The sequence below is a fragment of the Somniosus microcephalus genome, chromosome 17, assembly GCF_052327205.1.
Source record: "Somniosus microcephalus isolate GS21.2 chromosome 17, FLI_Smic_1.0, whole genome shotgun sequence".
Lineage (NCBI taxonomy): Eukaryota > Metazoa > Chordata > Chondrichthyes > Squaliformes > Somniosidae > Somniosus > Somniosus microcephalus.
Genome location: NC_141003.1, coordinates 39,301,606 through 39,328,791, shown reverse-complemented (window position 1 = coordinate 39,328,791; position 27,186 = coordinate 39,301,606). Strand labels below are relative to the sequence as shown.

Below are 27,186 nucleotides of genomic sequence, written 5' to 3'. Positions count from 1 at the left end.
ACAATTTACCACTTGCAGGAATGAGACTCCACAGTTTCAGTTGTTCTCTCTCTGGGTCATAGAGGTTGAATGGCATTGCAGAAACATAAATCTCGTTATTAAAGGGTCCCTGTGTCGCTAAGTACCAGCCCTAACTTTCTGTGACGAGTTTAATTAGTTTTAACAGTGTAATTGCTTCAAACTCATGGGGAGGTTGACTGCGATCTCCTGATTTCATGAGGCCAATGGTGGAGCAGCGTATCTTCTCACAAATTGCTGGGTTATTTACTCACTAAAGGGCATGTGCATTAAACACACCATTATTTTCCCAGCAAATTCTGGGCTATTTTTCCTACTGGTGAAAGATAAAATGCACATTAAAAAAAACTATGGAGTAAGGCAATGTTCTGCCAAAATCCTGTTGTATAATCTCCTCTATGGGAGGGCACCTTTGACAAGCGAGCAGTCCTTAAGTATTGAATTGGAGTGTCAGCATAGATTATGTGCTCACGTTCTAGAGTAGGGCTTACCTGCATCCTTCTGCCTTATAGGCAAACCTATTACAAAATAAGTCAAGTTGACACACCAGTAAAGGAACGCTGTTTAAAAAAGGTAATAACTTCTAACAATATTTTGTTCTAAAACAATTTACATTTGTTTCATTTACAGAATGTACAAAAGACTGGTTGTCAAGCTTTGGGAGGACACATCACTCGAAGGATCCTACACGGGATCACAGCCTGAGTGAAATGGCTTATTAGCCATAGTGGAACTGGATGCTGACCTCAACTCCTGCAGACTGGCCTTCAGAGGACTCAAGGGAGCTCTGATTGGCTACATCCCAGAGATGCTAGGAGGAGAGTTATGGTTTCTCACCAGTGTGTTGAGTGGATTAACTGGAGAGTCAACCTGCTTCAGCCATTGTGTAATAGGATTCGAGGAGTAATCTGATGAAGCAGACGAATACCCTCCTCCTGCACACTCTGGGTGTACAGTGGGGATGTTGGAAGCTCAGCACTTTTGAACTGTGGTAGATGTGTCCCCTTGTCTCTGTTGAAGACTGTCTGACCTGAATAGCATAATCCAGAAGTATCTCTATTAAGGATCCTGCTGCAGATTTGCAGTTTCTCTTCCCATTCCTTCCCTCTGCCCTCCCCAACCCACCAATGGACTCCTGATTCTTTGTCCTGTGGGGAAAAATTGTGCCCATTTTTCAGGTGTCTCCTTATTCTCATTCTCTTCTCGGATGGTGCTACTCTGAGGAAGTGGATGTGAATGAATCATCAGATTTTTTTTCATTCTCTGACTTTGTACAATTCATGAACTGTGTGTTCTTGTCAGACTTTTCCAGAAAACCAGTGACTTCAACATATACACTTGGAGCATAGCAGAAATTATGGACATTATATATGATAGATCCAGCACTTCACTAAATATTGTTGGCTAGCCAATTATAGAGGAATTTGTGAACGTTATTATGGTATTTTCTTTGAAGAGTAACTTGCAAAAACCGGTAAGGAAACAAATAGCCAATTCTGAAGACTGAGGCTGTGAAGTTCTCTTTCCAGAAAATTGGTGTACTGCCATGATTTTCTATTGCCAACTGAAGGTTTTTTGGAAGTCAAAAGGGTATGTTGTTCCCTGCAGAAGATTTTCTGTTCTATATTAATTTACTTTTATTTCAAGTAATTAATATTTCTTGGCATTTAGAAAAATTGTGGGCTTTATGGATTCTGACACAGCTAGCCTTTTGTTGTGGGCAATGATTTGAGGCCAAGAAAGCATGTTTGAATTCCGGGTATTAATAAAACTATTGTGCTTCAGTAAAACACAATGTACTGTGTGAATTCTCTTGCTTCATCAGTTTCCATCCTTTGTGACCAGCATTTCCAGAAGTGAAGTGGTGGATTTCCATGTATTTAGAATTGTAAATCTGAATAAATCCCATTGATGAATTTGCTGGTGGTGGTACTTTTGAGGCTTCAATTATAGTACACTATTGTTGATGTGAAGCAAGCTCGGAGCCCCTCGCCCTCTCATAGGTATTTTTTAGTGTTTGATGATAGTGGGCTGCAATGTTTGCATTCTCATAACATTAAAAAGGTTCAGTGCTTGGATTGTAAAATGCTTAAGAGATCGAATGGACTACCTGAGCACTTTTTAATCTTTCTTCACCTCAGACGGGAGTATATTCCACCAGGTACAAAGCCCAATCGGTGTGAGATGGAAGGATTCTTGCATCACTTGGCTTTGGGGGTCTTGCTGTAGTGCACTTGAGAGTCAAATGATTCCCAAGTTATATTGCCACTTACAAGTTGATATGCAGCCAGGACCAGGTTGGATCAATGCAAAAGTGACAATGCAATTGCAGTCTTGGACACAGTGGATTTGAATAGTCAGCATTAACTGCTTACAATAAATGTGTCTGGTTACCACTGGGAAACTCTACGGGCTGGATTTTCATTCAGCAGTCGGGAAGGAGGCAGGTCTACAACTTTAGGGTTTTAGTCCCGCCTCCATCGACGTCCGGCCAATCCACGCGATTTTCCCTTGATTGACCTTGTTGAGCCTGCTCAGCAGGCCAATTAAGGGCCACCCGGCAACAGGTGACGTCACAGACTGAAATTTCATCTGTCAAGAAGTGTTGACAGATGAAATATCCAGTGTTTCACAGCTGTTTGAAGCTGTCAAACATGACAGTCTGACTTCTAACCTGAGTCCTTCTACGCAGACTCAGTTAGAACTCTCTCCGGCACTGAAAGCTGCAGGCTGTCACTTTTGACAGATCGCAGCCATTCTGCTTTCAGTGCCGGCTGAATGATGGACTCCCGACGCCTAGAGGAAGAAAGGCTGTTAAGTTAAGTACAGGTAATTTAAACTTCTTTACACACTTTAGACACACCAAACACGCTTACCTTTGCACTCATGCACCCATCACTCACCTGTACACCGACATCTCGACCTCTCCAAGTCCTTCAACCAGACGGCCCGCCTGCTCCAACCTGGCGTGGTTTGGAGCCGTCAGGAATCCCACACGACACCCTTCAAAATAGGGATTAGGCTAAAAACTACCTGTTAACTACCTGTTAACAGGCAGTTAATTGGCACTAATCCCTTCCCGCTGCGGGTCCCAGTGCGGGGCGGGTACCCGCCTCCTTTGAAACTTACGTGGAGGCGGGTTTTGGGCGGGATGGTGTCGGGACCCCCAAATTCGGGATTTTTGTCCCCCGCACACCTAAAAGCCCGCCTCACGGCACACTGATAATCTAGACCTACATTTGTACCCCACAGTCAGAATATCTTTTGGGCTTTTGAGTTTGCTAGTTTTTAAAACGAGATGTTACTGTTGCCTGAAACCTTTTGTGTTCTGTCACAACTTCTATTAGTATGACATATCTCCTCTTTGTCTTGGTATTACTGAGATGACTTGTAAGAGATACTACAGTATAACTTTAATTAAAAAATCAAAATCCGCATCACTTCTAAATCCTTAGCATTGCTCCTGGTTCCTACCTGATGATGGGTGGGACGAGTATGAACTGCGGGAGGGGCATGAAAATTGCTAGTGGGAACTGGGGGCAGTGAGGGAAAGGAGTACAGGTAGTGCCTTCAGGAACTTGGGTGGTGGGGGAAGAGGGAAAGAGAAGAATGCTTGCATGTCATTGTGATAGTATAAACAATTTAACAGACAATACCTGCCATTTCGCTGCAAAAAAATTAGAGAAAATCTTTGCAATTTTTGTCAATTTTCTCAAGTGTTAGAATGTTGTGTATATCAGCTGTATTTAATTATCATAAGTACATGCCTCATTATACTTGGAGTGTAATTACACGTTTATGGGCCTCTATTCAAGGTTGTTTTTAACTTGTCAGCTTTTTGAAGCTATTGGTCTGCTTTTGCTAGTTCTAGAGATTGGCATGTACATATATTTGGCCTCCTGTGACATTGCAAGTTTAATCCTTTCTGCCTAGGGGAAAGTGGGTGGGCGGCCAGGTGAGCAGTTAAAATCACCTGTGGGACTTTCCCGCTGACCCTGCACCGATCCCGCAATTCTACGATTTTAACTGGCAGTATCCTTTAAATATGCAGTTCAAGCTCCAATGCCATCATCGGGGTCTGACTGCTATTTTAACTATGCGCCTGAACAGGGAATGGGTTGTGGCTTTCCTGCCAGGTGGAAGTACCGAACAGAGGAGCCTGGGCCAGATGAGGTTCAAAGAGGCAAGACATTTTACTTTACTTGTGGAGCCAGGAGGAGGAGTGTTACTCCGGGCCTCACAAGGAAGGTTTATGCCTCCAGTGCCCGCCCCTCCACTCTTGAACGCGGGCCCCTCCCTAATCCCCCTTCCCACGACTTGCCCGAGTGCCACTCCCCTCAGCCTCTGTCCGCCTGATTCCCGTCCCATTAAAATGGGGGCTTTAGTGTCTCTGCTTTGATAGTCACAATTCTATTTCTGCTTCCTTCCCAGTCCCTAATTCTTCCTTTGGCCCTTATATATTCACTCGCAAACTTTTCTCTTACGCTGTTTGTATCACTGACTCTGTTGGTGGGAGAGTTTCTCTCCAAAGACCAAATGACTGGCTTTTTAAAAAAAAAAAAAAAAAAAATTGGTTCATATGCAAATCTCTTCCAACAGTCAGCTGCAAGAAATTTACTTGGAATAAATATCCCTATGAGTGTGATGGTGTGATAGAATTATCTCGCTGCTCGCTTGTTGTTTTACAAATGTGAAGTTTGAGTCATCAATAAAGTGTAATTAATTGAAAGGGTCCACAAACCTAATCGGCCATCATTTGCTAATGGTGTTCGCCGTTAGTTAGACTTGCTCCTGCATGTTCGAGTTTTTAGATTTTTTGCGTGGTAAGTTGCTGAAAGTTAGGGTTGCAAAGGGGTGGAAAGTTTCCGGTAAATTTCCGGAAATTTTCCACGGGAAGTTTAGCTTGGGAATTTTGCCCAAAAAAGCACATGCTAGCATAATATTGTTTTTTTTGTATTTCTTTTTTTTCCACAGGTCCTCTCTTAAAATTAATAACAGAGATGGAATCTTAATTATTAAGGAATTTCTTAATCAATATATGTTTATCTTCTTGGCTTGTTTTAATAATTACAAGTTTTGTGTGTGACTGTGAACAAATGTGTCCTGATTGGGTGGATGAGCGATTAGCTCCCTCTATTTGTAATATTTGCATATCGAATTGTGATTGGCCTGCAGGCATCTGTAAGACTGCTATAGTATTTTTAAGATCCAGGTTAGGGGTCCTGAGGGAAGTCATTTTGTTTTCTGCTGATGTTGTGAAGATGCAGTAAGTAAATCAGACTTTATACCAAATAAACCAGTTACTTGTTGAACTCTGTTGTCCTTCAATTTAAAATATACAAAATAATACACTATTGGTGATGTAGCGTCGTGTGTGTACAGGTCGTGCTTCCATCACATGGAGCATCAGCAAAAATGTACTCCCCCTGTTGCAATCGTGCTGATCGACCGCAGTTCGACACAGAGATGAATGCCCTTTATTTCTCTGCATAGAACAATGCCACGTTTACCGTCGGATGTGTGGAAGCATTTTACCCCAGGCATTAAAGATGGAAAGACTGTGTACATGTGCAAACACTGTAGAAAGCCATATGTAAAGAATGCCACAAAGATGCAGCAGCATTTATCCAAATGCAACAACTTCACTCAAAGCTCACAGCAGTCAGCCCAGAGTTCCTCTGCTTCCATTCAAGAAGATGATGGTTCTCATTCAGCATCAGGCTCCTTATCATCAGCAACTCCTGGCCCACTTGGAAGGTTCTTTGATACAATGGATAACCATAGCCAGAAGAATGCAGATGAGTGCCTTGCTCGAGCTGTATATGCAACAGGCTCACCCCTCATGCTCAAAGCCAATGTGTACTGGAAGAGATTTTTCAATGTTATTCGCCCTGCATACTGTCCTCCCACCAGACATGCTTTGTTATACTCAGCCTCCAGCAAATAAGTAGACAGAGTCCAAGGAAAGCTCAAAGAAACTATAGCGATGGCAGACTGTGTTGCAGTTATCTCAGATGGGTGCTCAAATGTACGAGGGGAGGGCATCATAAACTACATCGTCTCCACTCCTCTCCCAGTGTTCTTCAAGAGCACAGACACGAAGGACAACAGACACACAGGCACAGACATTGCTGATGAGCTGAAAGCGGTCATCAACGACCTTGGATCACAAAAGGTCTTTGCAGTAGTTACTGACAATGCTGCGAATATGAAGGCTGCTTGGGCTCAAGTGGAGGAGGCCTACCCTCATATTACGTCTATTGGGTGCGCAGCTCATGGGCTTAACCTGCTCCTCAAGGACATCATGGGTTTGAGAACCATGGAAGCACTGTACAAGAGAGCCAAGCAAGTTGTTAAGTATGTCAGGGGAAAACAGGTAGTTGCAGCAACCTACAACTCCAAGCAAATGACAAAGAACAAGAACACCCCACTGAAGCTGCCCAACAACACTAGATGGGGTGGTGTCATAATGTACAACAGCCTTCTGGAGGGTAAGGAGTCGCTGCAAGAAATGGCAATATCCCAGTCTGGGGATATGGAAACCACCATCAAGAAAATACTGCTGGATGATGTGTTTTGGGAGAGAGTGGTTAGCAGCCTTAAACTACTCTCACCAGTAGCATCTGCAATTGCTCAGATTGAAGGAGATGATGCTGTCTTGTCAGATGTTCTCGGGCTTTTTGCTGATTTAAAAGAACAAATCAGCATTGCCCTACCCACATCCCTGCTGCTCAAAGCAGAGGAGAAGGCAATTGTTCAATTCATACAGACGCGTCAAGAATTTTGTGTCAAGCCGATTCATGCTGCAGCATACATGCTGGACCCAAAGCATATTGGGAGACCAATACTTTCTGGAGAACAGATCAACAGCGCTTAGTGTGATTTCTACCCTCTCTCACGATCTCAATCTGGATGTGGGCAAAGTTCTGGGAAGTCTGGCAAAGTTCTCTACCAAGCAAGGTCTTTGGAATGGGGATGGGATATGGGAATCATGCAAGCATATCAGTGCACATACCTGGTGGAAGGGACTTTATGCATCTGAGGCCCTGTCACCTATTGAAGGTGGGATTTGGAGTATCACCGATGCATCAGCGGCCTCTGAACGAAACTGGTCACTTTTTGGGAATACGCATACAAAGGTGCGCAACAGGCTGACTAACGAGAGAGTGGAGAAACTGGTGGCTATCCGGGCGAACCTACAACTTATTGAGCCAGATACAGAAGTGTCCACCACACAGCTAGACACTGACACAGAGGAGGGAATGGACACGTCAGAGCCAGAGTCAGAGAATCAGGAGGCGCAATGATGAGTAGCAGACTCAGAAGACTCATGAGTAGAAGACTCAAAGGGACAAAATAAGGACAAATTACAGGCTAAATAAGCTGACGCTCTTATTTTGTTTTAGATGGGTCTTTTTTGTGGGGGTTCAATAAAGTTCAAAATTATAACCTAAATAAAGTTTTGAAAGCCTGTTTTTATTTGTATGTCTATTTTGACGACAAAGATAATATAAGGGTCAGAGACAAAAACCATCAGTGTGCCAAAAAACTCTAAATTCCCGAAAATTCCCATGGAAAGTTTCCTCTTTTAAAAATTCCCAGAATTTTGCAACCCTACTGAAAGTACGAGCTGATAACATTGCAGCAAGGGAAGCGGGGCAGGTCACTGCATCTCCTAAACCAATCTGACTGAAGGATTATGAAATTAACAGCACAAGGACTGAAGGACGTATAAATTAGAATGGGTGCATTTAATGTCAAATCAGACAGAGAAAAATAGAGAAGGAAAGAAAGATTAGTTTGAGAGAAAAAAGACCAAGGAAAAGTAAAAAAAAATTATTTAAAATTGAAATTAAAAAAAAAAAAAAAAAAACTCCAACAATTAATACTTGAAGGAATGAGACTGCACACTTGCAATAGTTAATTTTCAGTACCAGAGAAGTTGACTGGCAGTAATTAACACTTACCGCATCGTTAAAAGGGTACTTGGGCTGAAATGGACGACACAACTTTGCGACGAGCTTATTTCGTAGCTACCGTGCAAATACAGCAACTTCACGCCGTTCAATGTATTTCAACGGTGAGGTAGACAGCGAGAAGCCTTATTCGTGGCACATCTTGCACAGCAACTTTGGATTTCTGTGTTTAACAGTGTATCTGCCCTCGCCTGAAGTTGCTGTAGCATTTGTGTATAAATAATAGCGAGTGCCAATAGCCTCGGCGTTATTTTGATAGCAAATTATGACCCGATGGTTTTTATTGCTTATTGCTCGTAAATCTCCCTTGGCACTGCTCACAGAAAGTCAGATAGTGCCCTGTTTTATAAGGGCAGGAGCATTATACCATATAAAACACAATATATTATTCTGCTGCTAAAGTGTAGGTGTGTGCCTCTTTAAGGCTACAAAGTCTAACTGATGAGTAAACACTGGGTGACTTCATGCTTAGGTCAGTAAAGAGACTGCTGACATTTGGGTTTTGGTATTTTCTGTTGCTGCAGAGTTTACACAATCCAAATGGCTATTTATGCTTCCTTAATACAAATTTTCTGAGATAAAAGTATGAACTCTGTGATGCCTGGAAGTGTTTTTATTGTATTACTAGTATATTTCCTGTGGTTTTGCTTATGGCAAATCAGAATATACTTTTTTATACCACATAGGTGTTATTCCATGTAACGCCCAATAGTTTAGTGACTGAGGCAACTTTATTTTTATTACACGGGATTGAGATTTTTACCAGGATTGTATTCTGTGATTCTGGCCCATTTTTTCCAAAAGTTGCTAATTAGTGGCCTTGATCATTACATTTTCCTTTCATGTATGTACTCAATTTTATCGCATTAATTTCAAGTAAGTGACACAGAGGGACTTGCAAACACTGCCTGGCTAATCTTGCCATTAAACATTTCCAGAATTTACCTTGGAACATGTTTTGAAGTGCAAGTGTTCTGCTTCTCTCAACCTGCCTAAGAATGAAAAGTTTTCAGCTGGTTACTAAAAATTGCTGCTCATACACTGCATGCGTTCCACTTACCAGCAGTTTAATCCAAATACTAATTTTAAACTGTGCTGATGAGCTGAGTATTTGCCAACTGTACAGCTAGAACCAGCTAGAAACCTATTTGAGTTTCAGGCAGCCTGAAAGAAACAGAATGTGGGAATTTTAAAATGTATTGCTGATTAAAATTAGTTTTGTCTTTGACTTTCTCTCATTCTCTCTCCCCCTCCCCCCTCCCTTTTGTGCAAGTCTTCATTCTGTCTCTGTCTTTTGTATGTATCTCAGTTTCTATCTTTGTCCTTCCCTCTGTATATATGTCCTTCTTTCATTATGCTTGCTATTCTGTATGCCTCCTGCATACTTTCTCGCCCTTCTCTGTATGTTATCTGCCTCACTCACAGTCTCTCTCTTTGTCTCTCACACGCACAGGCATACTTTTGCTTACCCATCTCTGCCTGTCTTGTTCTCTTTCACTATCTCTGTATCTCACTTTCTCTTGCTCTCCCTCAGTTATTCTTCCTCTCTGTAAAATTAATTTCCTTAAATATAGTTTTCCTGTTAGTTTATCTCAAAATTCCCAAGTTCATGCTTTACCTTGACTTAAGGGGGGGAAAAAAAGCTCCTCTGTCTTTCCTCAGGTTTTATTGATAGTGATGTAGGCTGGAATTTCTCTAGTGTTGGCATAGACTTACACTGTGGAATGCTGGGAGTTGTAGGCAGATGTGTTTGCTGGGAATTGTAGTTGTCTCTCAGCTGATTGCTGCGGCAGAATCCTAAGCTTCTCAGGCAGGCATAGGGCTGCAGTGGAAAACACTTGCATAGATTTTTAAACCCAGGAAATTCCGCTGCATATGTAAGTTTTATCATTACCTTGCAAATTTTGTACCTGTTTATGTATATCTTGTGTTACACAAATCAGGACTATTTGCTTGTGTGCAGGGTAAATACCAACACCGGCTGGTTGGGCTGAATAGCCTGTTTCTGTATTCTAACTTCTATGTATTTCTATTTATAACTTTATTTTCAACACTAAGTTTTCTTGGCGATTGAGAGTTTAAGGTGCCATCTGAAAGGATTTCGCAAAAAAATTGAACAATTTGGTTTTCATTTTTTATTGTTAACAATTATTGATTGATTCTCCTTTATTTGAACTTCACAATTGGTTTTATTTCTGCTGTTTGGTAGATTCCCACCTATACAAGTGTGATTTTTTGCTCTTTTATGAATCTGACATTTGAGCCAAACAACTAAAGAAATTTGCATAAACCTATGATGCTGAAGTATGTTTTGTACTGTATAATCTAAAATTATAGACACAATTTCTGAAGTGTAATGCAGCAAGTTAAATAGAAAATTGCTGGCACAAATGCCCAGCACTGGGATGGTCCTATCTCATTAATCTTCAGAAAAGACATTGCAATGGAGGCAGATTAAGATTGTGTTCCAACAGTTTGTGTGTATGCATTTGGTATCAAATGTTTCTACAATACTTGGTAAACTATTTTTGAGCAGTAAAATTATAGGTTCTGCAAAGAATCTGGTGGACAAAACAAAATCTAACCCATTGTACTATTTACTCATTTATTTGCCATTGTTAATTTTTTGATGCATTTAACCTATAATTTTTCAGAAATTACCTTTTAATGGTTGTTTTCACAATTGTTTTTAACTACGAAAAGAAAATCCTCCATTTATATAGCACATGATCATGTCCTCAGGACGTCTCCAATGAATAACTTTTGAAGTGCAGTCACTGTTGTTATGTAGCCAAACATGGCAGCCAATTTGTGCCCAGCAAGATCCAATGAAATGGCAAATGAGATGAACAATCAATTAATGTTTCTGGTGTATTGATTGAGAGGGGAATGTTGGCCATGGCACCATAAGAACTTCTTCCAAAAGCTTCACAAGATCTTTCATGCCCACATCAGCATGCAGACAGAGCCTCAGTTTAAGATATCCTCAAAGACAGCACATCTGACAATGTAGCACTTGCTCAGTCTTTTTTTTATTTGTTCCTGGAATGTGGGCAACGCTGGCAAGGCCAGCATTTATTACCCTTGAGAAGGTGGTGAGCCGCCGCCTTGAACCGCTGCAGTCAGTGTGGTGAAGGTACTCCCATAGTGCTGTTAGATAGGGAATTCCAGTATTTAGACCCAGCGACGATGAAGGAACGGCAATATATTTCCAAGTCAGGATGGTGTGTGACTTGGGGAATGTGGAGGTGATGGTGTTCCCATGCGCCTGCTGCCCTTGTCCTTCTAGGTGATAAGAGGTCGTGGGTCTGGGAGGTGCTGTTGAAGAAGCTTTGGCGAGTTGCTGCAGTGCAGCTTGTAGATGGTACACACTGCAGCTACGGTGTGCCGGTGGTGGAGGGAGTGAATGTTTATGGTAGTGGATGGGCTACCAATTCTGGATGGTGTCGAGCTTCTTGTGTTAGAGCTGCACTGACCCAGGCAAGTGGAGAGTATTCCATCACACACCTGTCTTGTGCCTTTTTAGATGGTGGAAAGGCTTTGGGGAGTTGGGAGGTGAGACATTTGTTGCAGAATACCTAGCCTCTGACCTGCTCTTGTAGCCACAGTAGTTATGTGGCTGGTCCAGTTAAGTTTCTGAAACTGCATTGTGACTGCACTTGTATGCTCAATCCCTGGTGTGGGGTTTGAACTCTCAATCTTCTGACGCAGGCGAGAGTGCCACCAACTGAACCAAGTTACACTTGAAAATTCTGCACACTATTTTACATATTTCCATAAATGGCAGAAATGTAAGCTTTCATAAGTGATAACTAGCGCTGGTAGTTTATTTCTGGTAACACTTGTCTCTGAGGCATAGTTTTGTATTACATGATGGCTGTGGTAAGATGCATAGTTTCTTCAAATATGAACATTCAGAACAAAAGCATTCAGTTTGTGACAGGTTAATAGGATTCTGGTCATACAGTTTACAAAGCTTGAATTGATGGCTTGTCTTGCTTCAGGGTAGAGTTCTAGGCAACAAAGGGGGAAAAAAAAAAAATCTTAATACCTCAAATATCCAACGTATCAGCAACGTACTGTGCAAAGTTGAGCTGCTTTTGAACGCAGGGTTATTATTAGAAAATTGCATGAGCGGGTACGGTAGCATAGTGGTTATGTTACTGGACTAGTAATCCAGAAACCTGGATTAATAATCCGGAGACGTGAGTTCAAATCCCACCACGGCAGCTGGGGAATTTAAATTCTAGTATCCGTAATGGCGACTGTGAAACTACCGGATTGTCGTAAAAACCCATCTGATTCACTAATGTCCTTTAGGGAAGGAAATCTGCCGTCCTTACCCGGTCTGGCCTATATGTGACTCCAGACCCACAGCAATGTGGTTGACTCTTAATTGCCATCTGCGGTTCAAGAAGATGGCTCACTACCACCTTCTCAAGGGCAATTAGGGATGGGCAATAAATATCGCCCACATCCCATGAATGAATTAAAAAAAAATATTTTTAAACAGCCAAGCCACAATTTTGTTTCTCTGTCCTGAAATTCTGTGCAATTAACTAATACTTGTCAGATTCAGTAGCAAATAGTGCGCTACTTGCTGCTCTGTCAGTGATTGGTGTGTGATCTTAGGATGGAAAAAATGAGGCAAAATATAAAATATTGCTGTACTTGGGGTTGCATAACCTTCCGTTTCAAAATTCATGACTTGGTGTGGAGAACAAAATTGATAAAATATCAATTTTAAATAGATCGGTCACATTTTCTTTCTGTTTTACGATAATAGCCCAAAACCCTATTTATGCTTGAGCTGCAACTTTGTAGTAGTTACTGATTACAAGTGAATCAAATTGTGGTGAAGCTTAAATGAGGACAGGCAACCAATGCCCTCACTTGCAATCTCTTGTTTGGAGAGTTAGATCACCCCGCTGTAAACACCTCATGCAAATCTACTGCCGTTTTCTATGTGGACAGTGTATCTTGGCCTGTGTGACAGACTAGTAATTTAATCGTGTCTGGTGCACGAACAAAATCTGGGCCGCCTCTACATCAACTCTGGTATTTCATATTTGGTACAGGTCCTCCTGCTAAGTCTGTCTCTAAAGGGATTGAACTGGATATGTCATCACAGTTTTTGTGTAGTCTGTTATCGTTTGATAGCACTATGTCTTCGATATTATTTTGAGTAAATAGGATGGTGTCTAGCTTCCCATGTGTAAGTAGCTGTCGGCCCATGCAGATACTATGTATTGTCAGAACTGGTGTATATCTCGCGAGTGGACTGACCTAATAACTCATTGCTTGTGATCTGTAACAAGTACCATCTTTGTGATAGAATTTATCCCAGTACTAAGAATCATAACATTTTAGAATACAGTAGGCTAATCAATCCATCGCACCTGTGCCGGCAGTCTGAAGAAACTATCTCATACCCCTGCCCCATCCCATATCCTTTTTTGTTTTTTTCAAATAATTATCTACTTCCAACAATAGGAACTTATTTATGTAGTGCCTTTAACAAATATCCGAAAGCCTTTTCATACAGGCATAATCAGACAAAAATGGACACCCAGTCAAAGGATACTGGGAGTGGCCAAAAGCTTGGTCAAGGGTTTTAAAGGAAGAGAAGGGAGTTCGAGGCAGAATGGTGCAGAGTGGGAATTCTGGACCATGGATGTTAAGTCCGCGCCTCAATAATACACGGACTTCGGGAGAACAGTTTAACAGGTACTTTACTGAACAAGAGGCAGCTTGAAACTGAAACTACAGAAGCCTGCTAGGGCCTTTTATACAGGGGTGGTCACTGCCGGTACTGCAGTCTAAGACCAGTTATTCCCTTAAAGGTACATACGCAACAATGGAGGTTAGACAACTGCAGGCATGCTCACCAATGGTGGGGCCAAGGGAGAGGGGAATGCACAAGAAGCCAGAGGGAGCAATGGAGAGTTCAGGGGAGGGGTGGGTTCTGGAGCTAGAGGTGGTCATAGAGTTATACAGTACAGAAAGAGGCCCTTCGGCCCATCGTGTCTGCACTGGCCATCAAGCCCTGTCTATTCTAATCCCATTTTCCAGCACTTGGTCCGTAGCCTTGTATGCTATTGCATTTCAAGTGCTCATCTAAATGCTTCTTGAATGTTGTGAGGGTTCCTGCCTCTACCACCCTTTCAGGCAGTGAGTTCCAGATTCCAACCAAACTCTGGGTGAAAAAGTTTTCCCTCAAATCCCCTCTAAACCTCCTGCCCCCTTACCTTGAAACTATGCCCCCTGGTTATTGACCCCTCTACTAAGGGGAAAAGTTCCTTTCTATCTACCCTATCTATGCCCCTCATAATTTTGTACACCTCAATCAGGTCCCCCCTCAGCCTTCTCTGCTCTAAGGAAAACAACCCCAGCCTGTCCAGTCTCTCTTCATAGCTGAAGCGCTCCAGCCCAGGTAACATCCTGGTGAATCTCCTCTGCACCCTCTCCAATGCAATCACATTCTTTCTATAGTGTAGCAACCAGAACTGCGCACAGTATTCCAGCTGTGGCCTAACTAGTGTTTTGTACAGCTCCATCATAACCTCCCTGCTCTTGCCTTCATTAGCTGAGGCATAGAATATAAGTATCCCATATGCCTTTTTAACCACCTGCTGCTTTCAGGGATCTATGTACATGCACACCAAGGTCCCTCTGATCCTCTGTCCTTCCTAGGGTCCTACCATTCATTGTGTATTCCCTTGCCTTGTTAGTCCTCCCAAAATGCATCACCTCACACTTTTCCGGGTTAAATTCCATTTGCCACTGTTCTGCCCATCTGACCAACCCGTCTATATCGTCCGGTAGCCTGAGGCTTCCCTCCTCACTATTTACCACTCCACCAGTTTTCGTGTCATCTGCGAACTTACTGATCATACCTCCTACATTCCTATCTAAATCATTCATGTACACTACAAACAGCAAGGGACCCAGCACCGATCCCTGCGGTACCCCAGTGGACACAGGCTTCCAGTCACAAAAACAACCTTCCTCAGAATTTTTTCCAATAATTTCCCGACCACTGGTAATTCCCTGGTTTATCCCTACTACCCTTCCTGAATAATGATACTATGTTAGCTGTCCTCCAGTCCTCTGGCACCTCCCCTGTGGCCAGAGAGGTTCTGAAAATTTGTGTCAGAGCCCCTGCAATCTCCTCCCTTGTCTCACAGTAGCCTGGGATACATAGTCATAGATAGAGATTGATGAGGCTATAAAGGGATTTAAACATGATGAGAATTTTAAATTGAGGCATTAGAAGCCAACGCAACGAGCAGAGGAGTGATGGGCGAGCGTGACTTGGTGCATGAGAAGAGATAGGCAACAGAGTTTTAGATGAGCTGAAGTGTGCAGCGCATGCAGGATGGGAGGCCGGCCAAGAGAACAGTTGAATAGTCGAGCCTGGAAGTGACAAATGCATGAATGAGAGTTTCTGTAGCAGACGGATTGAGGCAAGGGTGGAGACGGGCGATATTATGGAAGTGGCCTCTTTTGAAAGCTGGGGCAGAGTTTACTGTGACTGGCAACTGTTACGGCACTTGCCCATAGACTTTGCATGAGCTTTTGCGCTAGAAGTTACTCTGAGATCCAAATGGTGAGTCGCCCTCTACAAGGCTGCTGGGACCTGTGTGAACAGGGCAAGCAATTGTGTGTCTCCTTAACCAATCAGATTGGAGAATCGTTAGTGAACAGTGCAGTGTGAAGCAGGAAGTGCAAGTTAGAATTGTGAATGAAATGTCAAATCAGGTACAGAAAGTGGGGGGGGGAAAAAAGGAAAAGAAAGATTTGGATTAAGAGAGAGAGATGAAAGAGGCAGAAAATAAATTAATTTAAAAAAAATCTCATCAGTTAAAAGATGAAAGAATGAGACTCCACACTTATAAAGTTAATTTTTGGTGCCAGAGAGGTTGTTTGCCTGTAATTAAGACTTAGTACACTGTTAAAAAGGGTACACAGACTGAAAAGAACAAGCTCCAACTTTCTGTGGCGAGTTTAGTCCGTATCTACATAGAAGGACAGGAACTTCATGCCATTCAATGTACTGTATGTGAATAGTGAGTCAGACGGCAAGATGTCTAAATAGTCAATCACAACAAGTTAGATGGTGTAAATCCCCATGTAACAATGTCTACAACTAGTGCAGGAGATAATAGAATTTGTCTTGTATGTCTAGGGTTTAATGTGTGGTGCAGTGTTTAGATCTCGTCAAGTTGCCTCACATTCACCAACCCAAAGAATTCTGCCAGTCGCATGAACAAAGTGCTGCATCAGTTGAAATCCATTTATTTCTTGCTAGCGATCAAGGAATTAATGACAACACAAAATTGTTTTTCTTACACTACTTTATTTTCCTAACTGTATGCAGACATGGTTATCTGAGTAATCACAAATAGTAAAATTACTAACTTTGGGATTACAACATTAGTTGGGTTCAATTTACTATGACGCTGTTAAAAGTACCTCTGAAATAAAACTCAATAAATTGTGTGCAAGACTCAATAGAATTTCTGATGTGTGCTCTCTGTTGATCACATAGTCAGAAAAATACCCTCTAATGTAATCATCAGAACTGTGTTCTGCAGCTGTGCTATATGTTATGCTATATCGAGTTGAACCCAACTAATGCTATGAATATGTACAGTAATGCAATGACATTTTTATTTTAAATGGTTGAATAATCGTGAGCAGCACATGCCTGACTTTTTGAAATGCACCCTGGGCAGGAGATCTCTGCCACAAGTATAACGTCGAACAGTCTCTTGTAATTGTAAAAATCAGATTAACTGATAGCAATTGTATGCGCTCCATTTTAAGTCGTTTTTTGGTAAAAATGCATACAACTGCATTGCTGTGGAATTGGCCACACCATCCGGTTAAAGTAGATTTCTTTTCTGCAGTGATCTGATTCCATCTCTCTTCTAAATGGCATCTGGGCTATATCTCCCTTGAGCCCTCGAAGATTGACCTCCATGCCTAGTTCTTCAGTCCCTGGTTGTTCTCAGTTTCTTCTCAAATGTTGTTGAATTACGGGTTGCACTCCTGTTTGACCTCTTTGAACTGAACTGAGCTCTTTGCTTATCAACTTTATTCTGAATCACTCTGTCTTTACTGTTTCTATGTCTTTATCAACGTATCCTTAGTCTAAAACTCTGCGTGGTGAATCTTTTTGCTTGACTTAATTTGAGTATATTTCTCTCAACAACTTTAATCAAATCTCCATTAGCTTTCTCTAATGTCCTGTCTTTTTGTATCTGAAGACCAAAGCTGTTTGAGTGTTTATCTCCTATGCTGATTTCAGGATTTGGTCTAACTTTTGATCTTTTCGGAAAAAGCTTGGGCCTCGACAAATAATTTAGTGCCAGAGCACCTTAGCATTCCCATTCCTCCTAGATTGTCCTGGATTTTCCAGGAACTAAAGATTAATCTCCCAGAGATTGCTGTGAGCAATACAGGAGAAAAGTTATAGAAACCTTAAAAAAAAAAAAAAGTGTGATTTTTCTTTTTTTTGGAGCACTTGTTTATTAGTGCTGAGCTCTGGAATTCCCTGCCTTAACCTCTCTGTCTCTCTAACTCTCTTTCCTTCTTTAAGATGCTCCTTAAAACCTACCGCTTTGACACAGTTTTTGGTCATTTGCCTTAATTTCTCCTTATGTGGTTCAATGTCAATTTTTTTGTCTTATAATACTCCTGTGAAGCACCTTGGGACATTTTGCTACGTTAAAAGTGCTATGTAAATACAAGTTGTTACAAAAAATATTGGAAATAAGGAGGAAAAAAAGGCTATTTGACTGTCAGTCAATAATCATTTAATCGGCTATCAAAAAACTGCTTTCAAATTGGTATGCGTGGCAGTGCATTGTGAAGATTGAAGTCCCGAGTGACCAATGGTGGGAGCGAGGGGGCAGGTCTGTTGGAGGTGGTGAAATGTGATGAAATCTCCCAGAATATGTCCACCCAGTGTTGTTCCGCTAAAGCACCTGGCCCTCGCTGTTCCACTATTAGGGTTCAGTGGTTCCATTTGATCATTTTAACGGCCTTTGGCCCAGAGCTTATCAAAGGCTGAGCTCTCCTGACATGCTAAGAATGTTTTCAAAGGAAGTGCTGCCTTATAAGGAATGGCTCTGGCCACAACCTGAAGGCGGTCAAGTCATTTGTCTTTTCAAGATTCTTTTCCAGGTCTTAAAACAGTCATAACATAGGAGAAGTGAGCCTTTTGGCTTGGTTAACTGCCTTCATACCTATGGATTGTAGTTTTCAAATAAAAGAAATGCCTCGTGCCAATACAAATTGAAGTTTCAACTTTATCTTGTTTAATTAGCTCCTGTGTTTTGTGCAGTGGGATGGAGATTTCCACCCCCTAATTTCACACATGCAGAGTTTACAACCTTAACTGGGTCACTGGAGGCTGCAAATGGAGCCTAATGCTCTTTTGTGTATCTTGCCAGTTGAATCTAGGGAGAAGAGACCTGGGAGCGGATCTGTTGTCTTGAGCTGCAAATGGTGTATCTTGCAGGTGTGACTCAAACATAAAATGACCAAAAACAAAGGAAAATATAATTGAGGCAGTTGGAGATGGTTTCTGTTGGAGGTGGGAGGTCATGTGATGAAACCTCCCAGAATATCATAGAATATAGGATTGGTTAACAGACAGAAAACCGAGAGTAGGAATAAATGGGTCATTTTCGGGTCGTCAGGCTGTAACTCGTGGGGTACCACAAGGATCAGTGCTTGGGCCTCAGCTGTTCACAATCTACATCAATGATTTGGATAAGGGGACCAAATGTAATATATCCAAGTTTGCTGATGATACAAAGCTGGTTGGGAATGTAAGTTTTGAGGAGAATGCAAAGAGGCCTCAAGGGGATATAGACAAGCTAAGTGAGTGGGCAAGATCATGGCAAATGGAATATAATGTGGAGAAATGTGAAGCTATCCACTTTGGTAGGAAAAATAGAAAAGCAGAGTATTTTTTAAATGGTGAGAGATTGGGAAATGTTGGTGTTCAGAGGAGCTCGGGTGTCCTTGTACACGAATCACAAAGTTAACATGCAGGTACAGCAAGTAATTAGGAAAGCAAATGGTATGTTGGCCTTTATTACAAGAGGATTTGAGTATAGGGGTAAAGACGTCTTCCTGCAATTATATAGGGCCCTGGTGAGACCACACCTGGAGCATTGTGTACAGTTTTGGTCTCCTTACCTAGGGAAGGATATACTTGCCATAGAGGGAGTGCAACGAAGGTTCACCAGACTGGTTCCTGGGATGGGGGGATTGTCCTATGAGGAGAGATTGAGTAGACTAGGCCTATATTCTCTAGAGTTTAGAAGAATGAGAGGTGATCTCATTGAAAAATACAAAATTCTTACAGGGCTCGACAGGGTAGATGCAGGGAGGATGTTTCCCCTGCCTGGGGAGTCTAGAACCAAGGGTCACAGTCTCAGAATAAGGGGTCGGCCATTTAGGACTGAGATGAGGAGAAATTTCTTCACTCAGAGGGTGGTGAATCTTTGGAATTTTCTACCCCGGAGGGCTGAGGAGGCTCAGTCGTTGAGTATATTCAAGACAGAGATCGATAGATTTTTGGATATTAAGGGAATCAACGGATATGGGGATAGTGCAGGAAAGTGGAGATGAGGTAGAAGATCAGCCATGATATTGAATGGCGGAGCAGGCTCGAATGGCCAGCTCCTATTTCTTATGTTCTTCAATTTCGATTGTGTGGCTTCCTGGGTCTTCAGCCTAACGGATGAGAGCTTCTGCTTGAAAATTGTTTATTTTGATATGACAAACTCAAGATTATGCTTTATAGTGCTACCAGTTGCTATAAAACATTGGGAACACGACCATCAGCAACTTTTTTTAACGTATCTTTTCCGGTGGGTGAACTGATACAGTATGTGTAGTGAGCAAAAATATCTTTGAAACCTAGGTGGTAGGTAGGTGGATGTTGAGCTGAAACTAATCACATACTGTAGGGAATATTGATTTTAAGTATAGCTGATGATTTATAGCTCTCTTCAGATGATGCGTTAGCCTACAGAAAATGCTCTCCTACATTTCTCTACTGCTGATTTTATAGTTTGGTTGGTAATTGATTTTACATTTGCAGTTTTCATGTACTTGGTGGATTGATAACCAGAGAGATGTTTTATGAGTTTGTGTTTGATGCTCGCAGATTTAATGCAGGTGTTGCTTCATGGTTACAATACAAGGCAGAGATGAAGTATGTTAATTGAATAGAAACATAGAAGATAGGAGCAGGAGTAGGCCATTCGGCCCCTCGAGCCTGCTCCGCCATTTAATGAGATCATGGCTGATCATCCAAATTCAGTACCCTGTTCCTGCTTTCTCCCCATAATGATATAGCATTAATCAGAAGTAGTTAAAGAATCCAGGGCATCAAACCTTTCTAACTAACAAATTTTGGCCTTGTACGAGAAAAGTAAATACATCATAGATTTGTAAGTCTTTTTATGCATTGAAAATATATGTTAACGGAGTCTGCTACAAGGTTGTTACGCACTTTAAGGTTTTGGACAAGTTCATAAAATCAGAGTGCAAATTCAGAGTGTTATACACACTGCATTGTTTTATGTTTATTTGCAGTGTTTCTCCTGTCTGTTACTAAGGACAAATTTTAATCATTACTATTCTGGTTGCTGAGTTTCGATGCAAGTCTGTATCATTTTACAATGAGTATGGATGATCAAGGGTTATATTAGGGTCACCTAACATGAAGGGAGGATTGCACTGAGAAATCAGGTATTCAGTTTTGCAAAGAGATGGCACTCATGATGAATAACTATTTCTCCTTTCTCACTTAATAGCTCAGTACCATCCAGTGTAATACTGAACCATACAGGCCAGGAAGTTTCAAATTCAATCCCTGGTCTACTCTGAATTAGCTAATCTCGATTGCAGGGCACAAAAGGGGGTGTTACAGTTGGTCTTTGCACTGTAGGCTGGGACTAAGGAAGGGAAAAATAAAGACGGGTTCTGCCCCTGATAACTAACTTGTGACTTATACATCAGATGAAAACCCAGTCAGTTCTGCAGGCTTTTCATTGCTTGCAAGCACTCAGTGCCTTGGCTCAAAGTTGAAGAATGGTCATTTGTGGAGGTGCTGGAGGATTGCTGGTATTTATGGAAGTGTGTGCTGCATTAGTTAGTGCCTGCAGGAGAGAAAATAATCAGTAATTACTGCTTGTAAATAAATAAGTTCAGGACTTTCCCTCAATGTTTTACTGGAAATTACTGTCTCTGCTGTTGACAAGTGCTAACTAATCATTTGGAAAACAGCCATTATTAAATAAATCTTTCGCTGTCTGCATTTCTTTTTTCCCATTACAATATCTTGTACCTTGCATTTCATATAATACAGTTGACCTGATTTTACTGATATCTATGTTCTGGTTTGATATGCAAAGAATGTGTGTAAGTTGTACAGTAGTATCCAATATAGAGAACAACTGTTGCAGCCTTTGAGCAAGTTTTTGAGAGCCAGATTGGAATAGTCAGCAGCCAATTCGATTCACTCCACGTGATATAAAGAAATGGCTGAGCGCACTGGATACAGCTGTGTGCCCCGACAACATCCCGGCTATTGCGCTGAAGACTTGTGCTCCAGAGCTAGCCGCGCCTCTAGCCAAGCTGTTCCAGTACAGCTGCAACACTGGCATCTATCCGACGATGTGGAAAACTGCCCAGGTATGTCCTGTCCACAAAAAGCAGGACAAATCCAACCCGGCCAATTACCGTCCCATCAGTCTACTCTCAATCATCAGCCAAGTGACAGAAGGTGTCGTTGACAGTGCTATCAAGTGGCACTTACCAATAACCTGCTCACTGATGCCCAGTTTGGGTTCTGTCAAGACCACTTGGCTCCTGACCTCATTACAGCCTTGGTCCAAACGTGGACAAAGGAGCTGAATTCCAGAGGTGAGGTGAGAGTGACTGCCCTTGACATCATTTGGCAGCATTTGACCACGTGGCATCAAGGAGCCCTAGTAAAATTGAAGTCAATGGGAATCTGGGGGGAAAACGCTCCGCTGGCTGGAGTCATACCTAGCACAAAGGAAAATGGTTGTGGTGGTTGAAGGTCAGTCATCACAGCCCCACGACATCGCTGCAGGAGGTCCTCAGGGCAGGGTCCTAGGCCCAACCATCTTCAGCTGCTTCATCAATGACCTTCCCTCCAGCATAAGGTCAGAAATGGGGATGTTCGCTGATGACGGCAGTGTTGAGCGCCATTCACAACTCCTCAGATAATGAAGCAGTTTGTGCCCGTGTGAAACAAGACCTGGACGATGTTCAGGCTTGGGCTGGTAAGTGGCAGGTGACATTCGTACCACAGAAGTGCCAGGCAATGACTCTCTACAACAAGCGAGAGTCTAACCACCACCCCTTGACATTCAACAGCATTACCATCGCCGAATCCCCCACCATTAACATCCTGGGGGTCACCATTGACCAGAAACTTAACAGGACCAGCCACATAAATACTGTGGTAACAAGAGCAGATCAGAGGCTAGGTATTCTGCGGCGAGTGTCTCACCTCCTGACTCCCCAAAGCTTTTCCACCATCTACAAGGCACAAGCAAGGAGTGTGATGGAATACTCTCCACTTGCCTGGATGAATGCAACTCCAACAACACTCAAGAAGCTGGACACCACCCTGGACAAAGCAGCCGCTTGATTGGCACCCCGTCCACCACCTTAAACATTCACTCCCTCCACCACTGGTGTACCGTGGCTGCAGTGTGTACAAGATGCACTGCAGCAACTCGCCAAGGCTTCTTTGGCAGCACCTCCCAAACCCGTGAGCTCTTCCACCTAGAAGGACAAGGGCAGCAGGCGCATGGGAACACCAGCACCTCCAAGTTCCCTTCCAAGTCACACACCATCCTGACTTAGAAGTATATCGCCGATCCTTCATCATCGCGGAGTCAAAATCCTGGAACTCTCTACCTAACAATATTGTGGGAGTACCTTTACCACACGGACTGTAGCGGTTCAAGAAGGCAGCTCACCACTTTCTCAATGGTAACTAGGGATGGGCAATAAATGCTGGCCTTGCCCGCAATACCCACATCCCATAAACTAATAAAATAGGACAAAGAATCTATGTAGTAAGGATCTAGGGTGCTTTACGCATTGTGCGTGACGTGGTACATTTTGCCCTTATTTTTTAGCAAATTTGTTTTAGCTAGACCTACAATGCTCTGCATTTTAAAATGGCATTGTACTTGTGTAAAAGTGCAATAAGTAAGAAGCAGTGCCATTTTGGTTATGTACAGATAAAATGTGTTTTGACGCAATTTGCATCATTTGTGCTGTGTTTGCAAACAAAAAATATAGACAAGCTTTTATGAATATGGCACCCCTCTCAATTTAGTGCTTAACCAAGCACTTTTTTGCTTTGCTTCCCTTCCCTTCTCCATTCAAAAAACATGCTACAATGATTAAAACATTTGCACAGAAATTAAGACTTGCATTTATATAGCGCCTTTCACAAAGCCAATTAAGTACTTTTGAAGTGTAGTCATTGTTGTAATGTAGGAAACATGGCAGCCAATTGGCACACAGCAAGGCCCCACAAACAGCAATGTGACAATGACCAGCTAATCTTTTGGTGATGATTGCGGAATAAATATTGGCCAGGACACTGGGGAGAACTCCCCTGCTCTTATTTGAAATAGTGCCATGGATCTTTTAATATGATGAAGTTTAAGCAGTCAGGTGCATGGTGCTTGAAGGAACAGTTGCCAATAATGAACAAAGCAGACAGGGGCAGGCAGTAGACTTGTGTTCAAAGAGCGAAGAATGTGAGGGGGGTCCTTGGCTCTGAAGGAGATCAATCAGGTAGGGTGGAAAGAGGCTCTGGAGGTTTTTGAAGGCCATCTCAAGAATCTTGAAACTGACTCATGGAAGCACAGAGAACCAGTGCAGTTTGGCAAGCATTGGAGTAATGGAACTGTGACACTCTGAATAAGTAATCAAAAGATGATGCAAAGGCAAGATGTGTGCCATCATCATACATATGGAACTTTATTTTGTTCTTTTGGATGGTATCACCAAGGGGTAGCATAAAGACCTAGGCAAATATGGAATAATAAGTGGGAGCTAGCATGGTATTTTGGAGGGAGTTCATGTTTGAAAAATCTATTGGCTTTCTTGGAAGAAATAATGGTCCAGTTGGATAAGGTGAACTCAAGCATACATTATTTAGGCTTTACTAAAGATTTTGACACTGCCGCACAGGATTGGAAGATGTGAAATGGATTAGAATTTGGCAGAATCAGAGGAAGCAAATGCCTGCAATAAGTAGAACTGAATCCGAATGAAAGGAGGTGATTAGCGGAGGCCTCGGGATCAGCGCTGCAGGTGACTAGCGGAGGCCTCGGGATCAGCGCTGCAGGTGCTAAGAGTTTATAAGGTACAAAAATGATTTTGAATTGATGGCCAGAAACAAAGTTATCTGTTGGCTAATGATGACAAATTGGAGAAAGAGGTGACTGCAAATAGGATGAGAATAAGGTACAATGCATAAGTGTTGTAAAATCAGTGCCTTTTGATGTAAAAGAAAGGGGCAGGGTCTATAGACACTTCCATTCAAACGGCACTTGGGTATGGATAGAAAAAGGAATAATGTACAATCAGCAAGTCTTTCAGTTGTTGGAGGCATAAATGATAGCCACTGGCAGTGGGAGCATTTTTGTGTGGGAGAAATATTTTTTCCTTGGGTTAGCTTTATTGCATTATCCAGAATTGCAACACTGCAGCTTATAAGTAACTCTGATTTATAGCAATTAATAAAATGCAAAATGTTAGTGTACAGTGCTATTAATGCTTTGAGTGTGTTTACTTAAACACAGGTCATATTTTGTTCATTGATCTGAGATTTCTTGTCCATCATCAGAATATAGGGAACTAATGTTATGCTTGATTTATGTCTTGACTGTAATACAGTGGGAAATATGCAGGAGATCCTGTAGATATCTAGATTGAAGGAGAATTTGAATTGATATGAGAGAGAAAGGCAGCTGCACACCAGATTAATTTCAACATACTGTAGCTTGATATTGGGCATTAGGCACTGCAGCAGTTATTACAAAAGCTAAATCATCACATTTTCTGCACAGCCCATTAAATTTTTAGCTTTGCATACATTGTACATGTCCAACATAGCAAAGTTATGAATGAAATTTTCCAGTTATTTTCACAAACGAGATTGAATCCTGCAGTTATCAAAGGGTTTCTAGCTTTCAGCTTTTCAGCTGAGTGATGTGGAGCCCTCTTGCGAGATGCATTGGTCTTCGTAAACACTACCCATGGAGGATCTGTGTGTAGAAAATACAGCTGCTTATGTCCCTGAATGATCTCTGTTTCACTGTCATTGACGGTGGTTAGGCACCTATAAAACTGTATACAATGATAGATGTCCTGTCAGGTGACTTGCAAATTATCCATACCTGAAGCCAGCAGAGTGCGAGACAAACTGAGGTTTTCTTTAGAAGGTTATTTTGAAATGTACACCAGATAAAAGGGTTTCAATACTTTCAGGCTCAAGCAACCCTTTCCCAATTCAGCGATTAAAGGCAAAAACCCAAAATGATATAAATATCTGATGTGTTTGAAAAGTAAATCAAGAACCTTTAGGACAGATGTTAAATGTGAAGAGCAGCATTTTTGTTCTTGACTGTCTTAGCAGTATGCTTTCACCCAAACATAAAAAACACTCTTAAGTATACCAGTGCAAATTTTCCATTTTCCACCTTCTGGTGGCCTTTTAGTGCTAGCTAGTACTAAGTTTTTTTTTGTTATGGAATTGAGACTACCAAAACTCACTTCCCTTAATTCACTCAAGTTGTATGGTCGGGGAGAATTACACCCCAATCGTCTGGGTTGTATCCAAACCAAAACTACAGAAGTGAAATAACATTGTTGTTAGCTACTGTATCCCCCCATTTTTCTTCCTTGCTCCTGAAGCACTGTCAATATATCAAAGGCAGGCTACCATTTCAAGGAAAAACCCTGCCTCATAACCATCTTCCTACACTGTACTGATAGCTATTTAATGACACCACATCATATAGCTTTACTCAATTGTGCACCATGAACCAAGACTCGCGAGTATCCTGTCCCATTGCGCCTTATTTTGTCTGTAGTGCTGCAATTTTAACTTTGCCTTATATGAAATAGGCATAAAAATATAACTTGTCATACGTTAATGAAAATATATTTTGTTTAGTGCAGAAATGCAGCATGTGATTTGCAAATTATAAATACTTGAGCAATATAGCTTACTAGAAAAAATGCAAAAGTAAAATAAAAACAAATTGGTTTGTTATGAATGTATTGTGTGACATTTTTAATGTACCCTTTTGACCACCTTAGTTACAGTTTCATAGGCACCTCAGCCCTCCAGTACCTTTCCCAAGTGGCCATCCTTCATGTGTAAGCTTCAGCAGAGTGTGTCTGTGGGTCCTTCACCCATGGTGTAAGGGTAAACCGGGAGAGCTGCTTCTCCCCGAGACGCACCCTCTGATATAAAGGGTCGACGTCCGCCTTATTCCTAATCAATCACTCGGAGTCCGGAGGTTCGTTCAGTAAAGCAACTTTATTTACAAGTCCGATAGCAAAATACTGTGGATGCTGGAAATCTGAAATAACAACAGAAAATGCTGGAAATAATCAGCAGGCCAGGCAGCATCCATGGAGAGAGAAACAGTTAACGTTTCAGGTCTGGGACCCTTCATCAGAACTGGAAAAAGCTGGAGCTGTAACGGATATTAAGCAGGTGCGGCTGGGGGGAGGGTTTAGGAGGGGAGGAAGGAATTGAAAGAACATCCTGTACTTTTGTAAGAGGCAGGAAAGATAAAATGTTGCACATGGGAGTGGCAAAAATCATACAGCATGAAAAGTGGGGGCAGGGATAATTATCTGAAATTGTTGAACTCGATGTTGAGTCTGTCAGGCTGTAAAGTGCCTAATTGAAAGATGAGGTGCTGTTCCTCGAGCTTAGGTTGAGCTTCATTGGAACAATGTAATAGGCCGAGGACAGAGAGATCCGAGCAGGAGTGAAGCAGTGAATTAAAGTGACAGGCGACCGGAAGCTCGGGGTCGCCCTTACGGACTGAACGGAGGTGTTCCGCAAAGCGGCTGCCCAATCTGCGTT

At 42.0% G+C, this 27,186-nt stretch overlaps 1 protein-coding gene across 3 annotated transcripts in view; it reads left to right on the top strand.

Moving 5' to 3' along the window:
* LOC147105660 (ankyrin repeat and sterile alpha motif domain-containing protein 1B-like) overlaps nucleotides 1-27,186 on the top strand; it is a 307,039-nt gene that overhangs the window by 33,722 nt on the left and 246,131 nt on the right. The window contains exon 2 of one of the 3 annotated variants that reach the window (XM_086010206.1): nucleotides 649-13,894. The exons of the other annotated variants lie outside the window; for them this stretch is intronic. Coding sequence (XP_085866332.1) covers nucleotides 6,005-6,895 — 891 coding nt within the window. The 5' untranslated portion in view covers nucleotides 649-6,004 and the 3' untranslated portion in view covers nucleotides 6,896-13,894. Of the gene's footprint in view, nucleotides 1-648; nucleotides 13,895-27,186 lie in introns of those variants that run through there. 3 annotated transcript variants of the gene reach the window in all.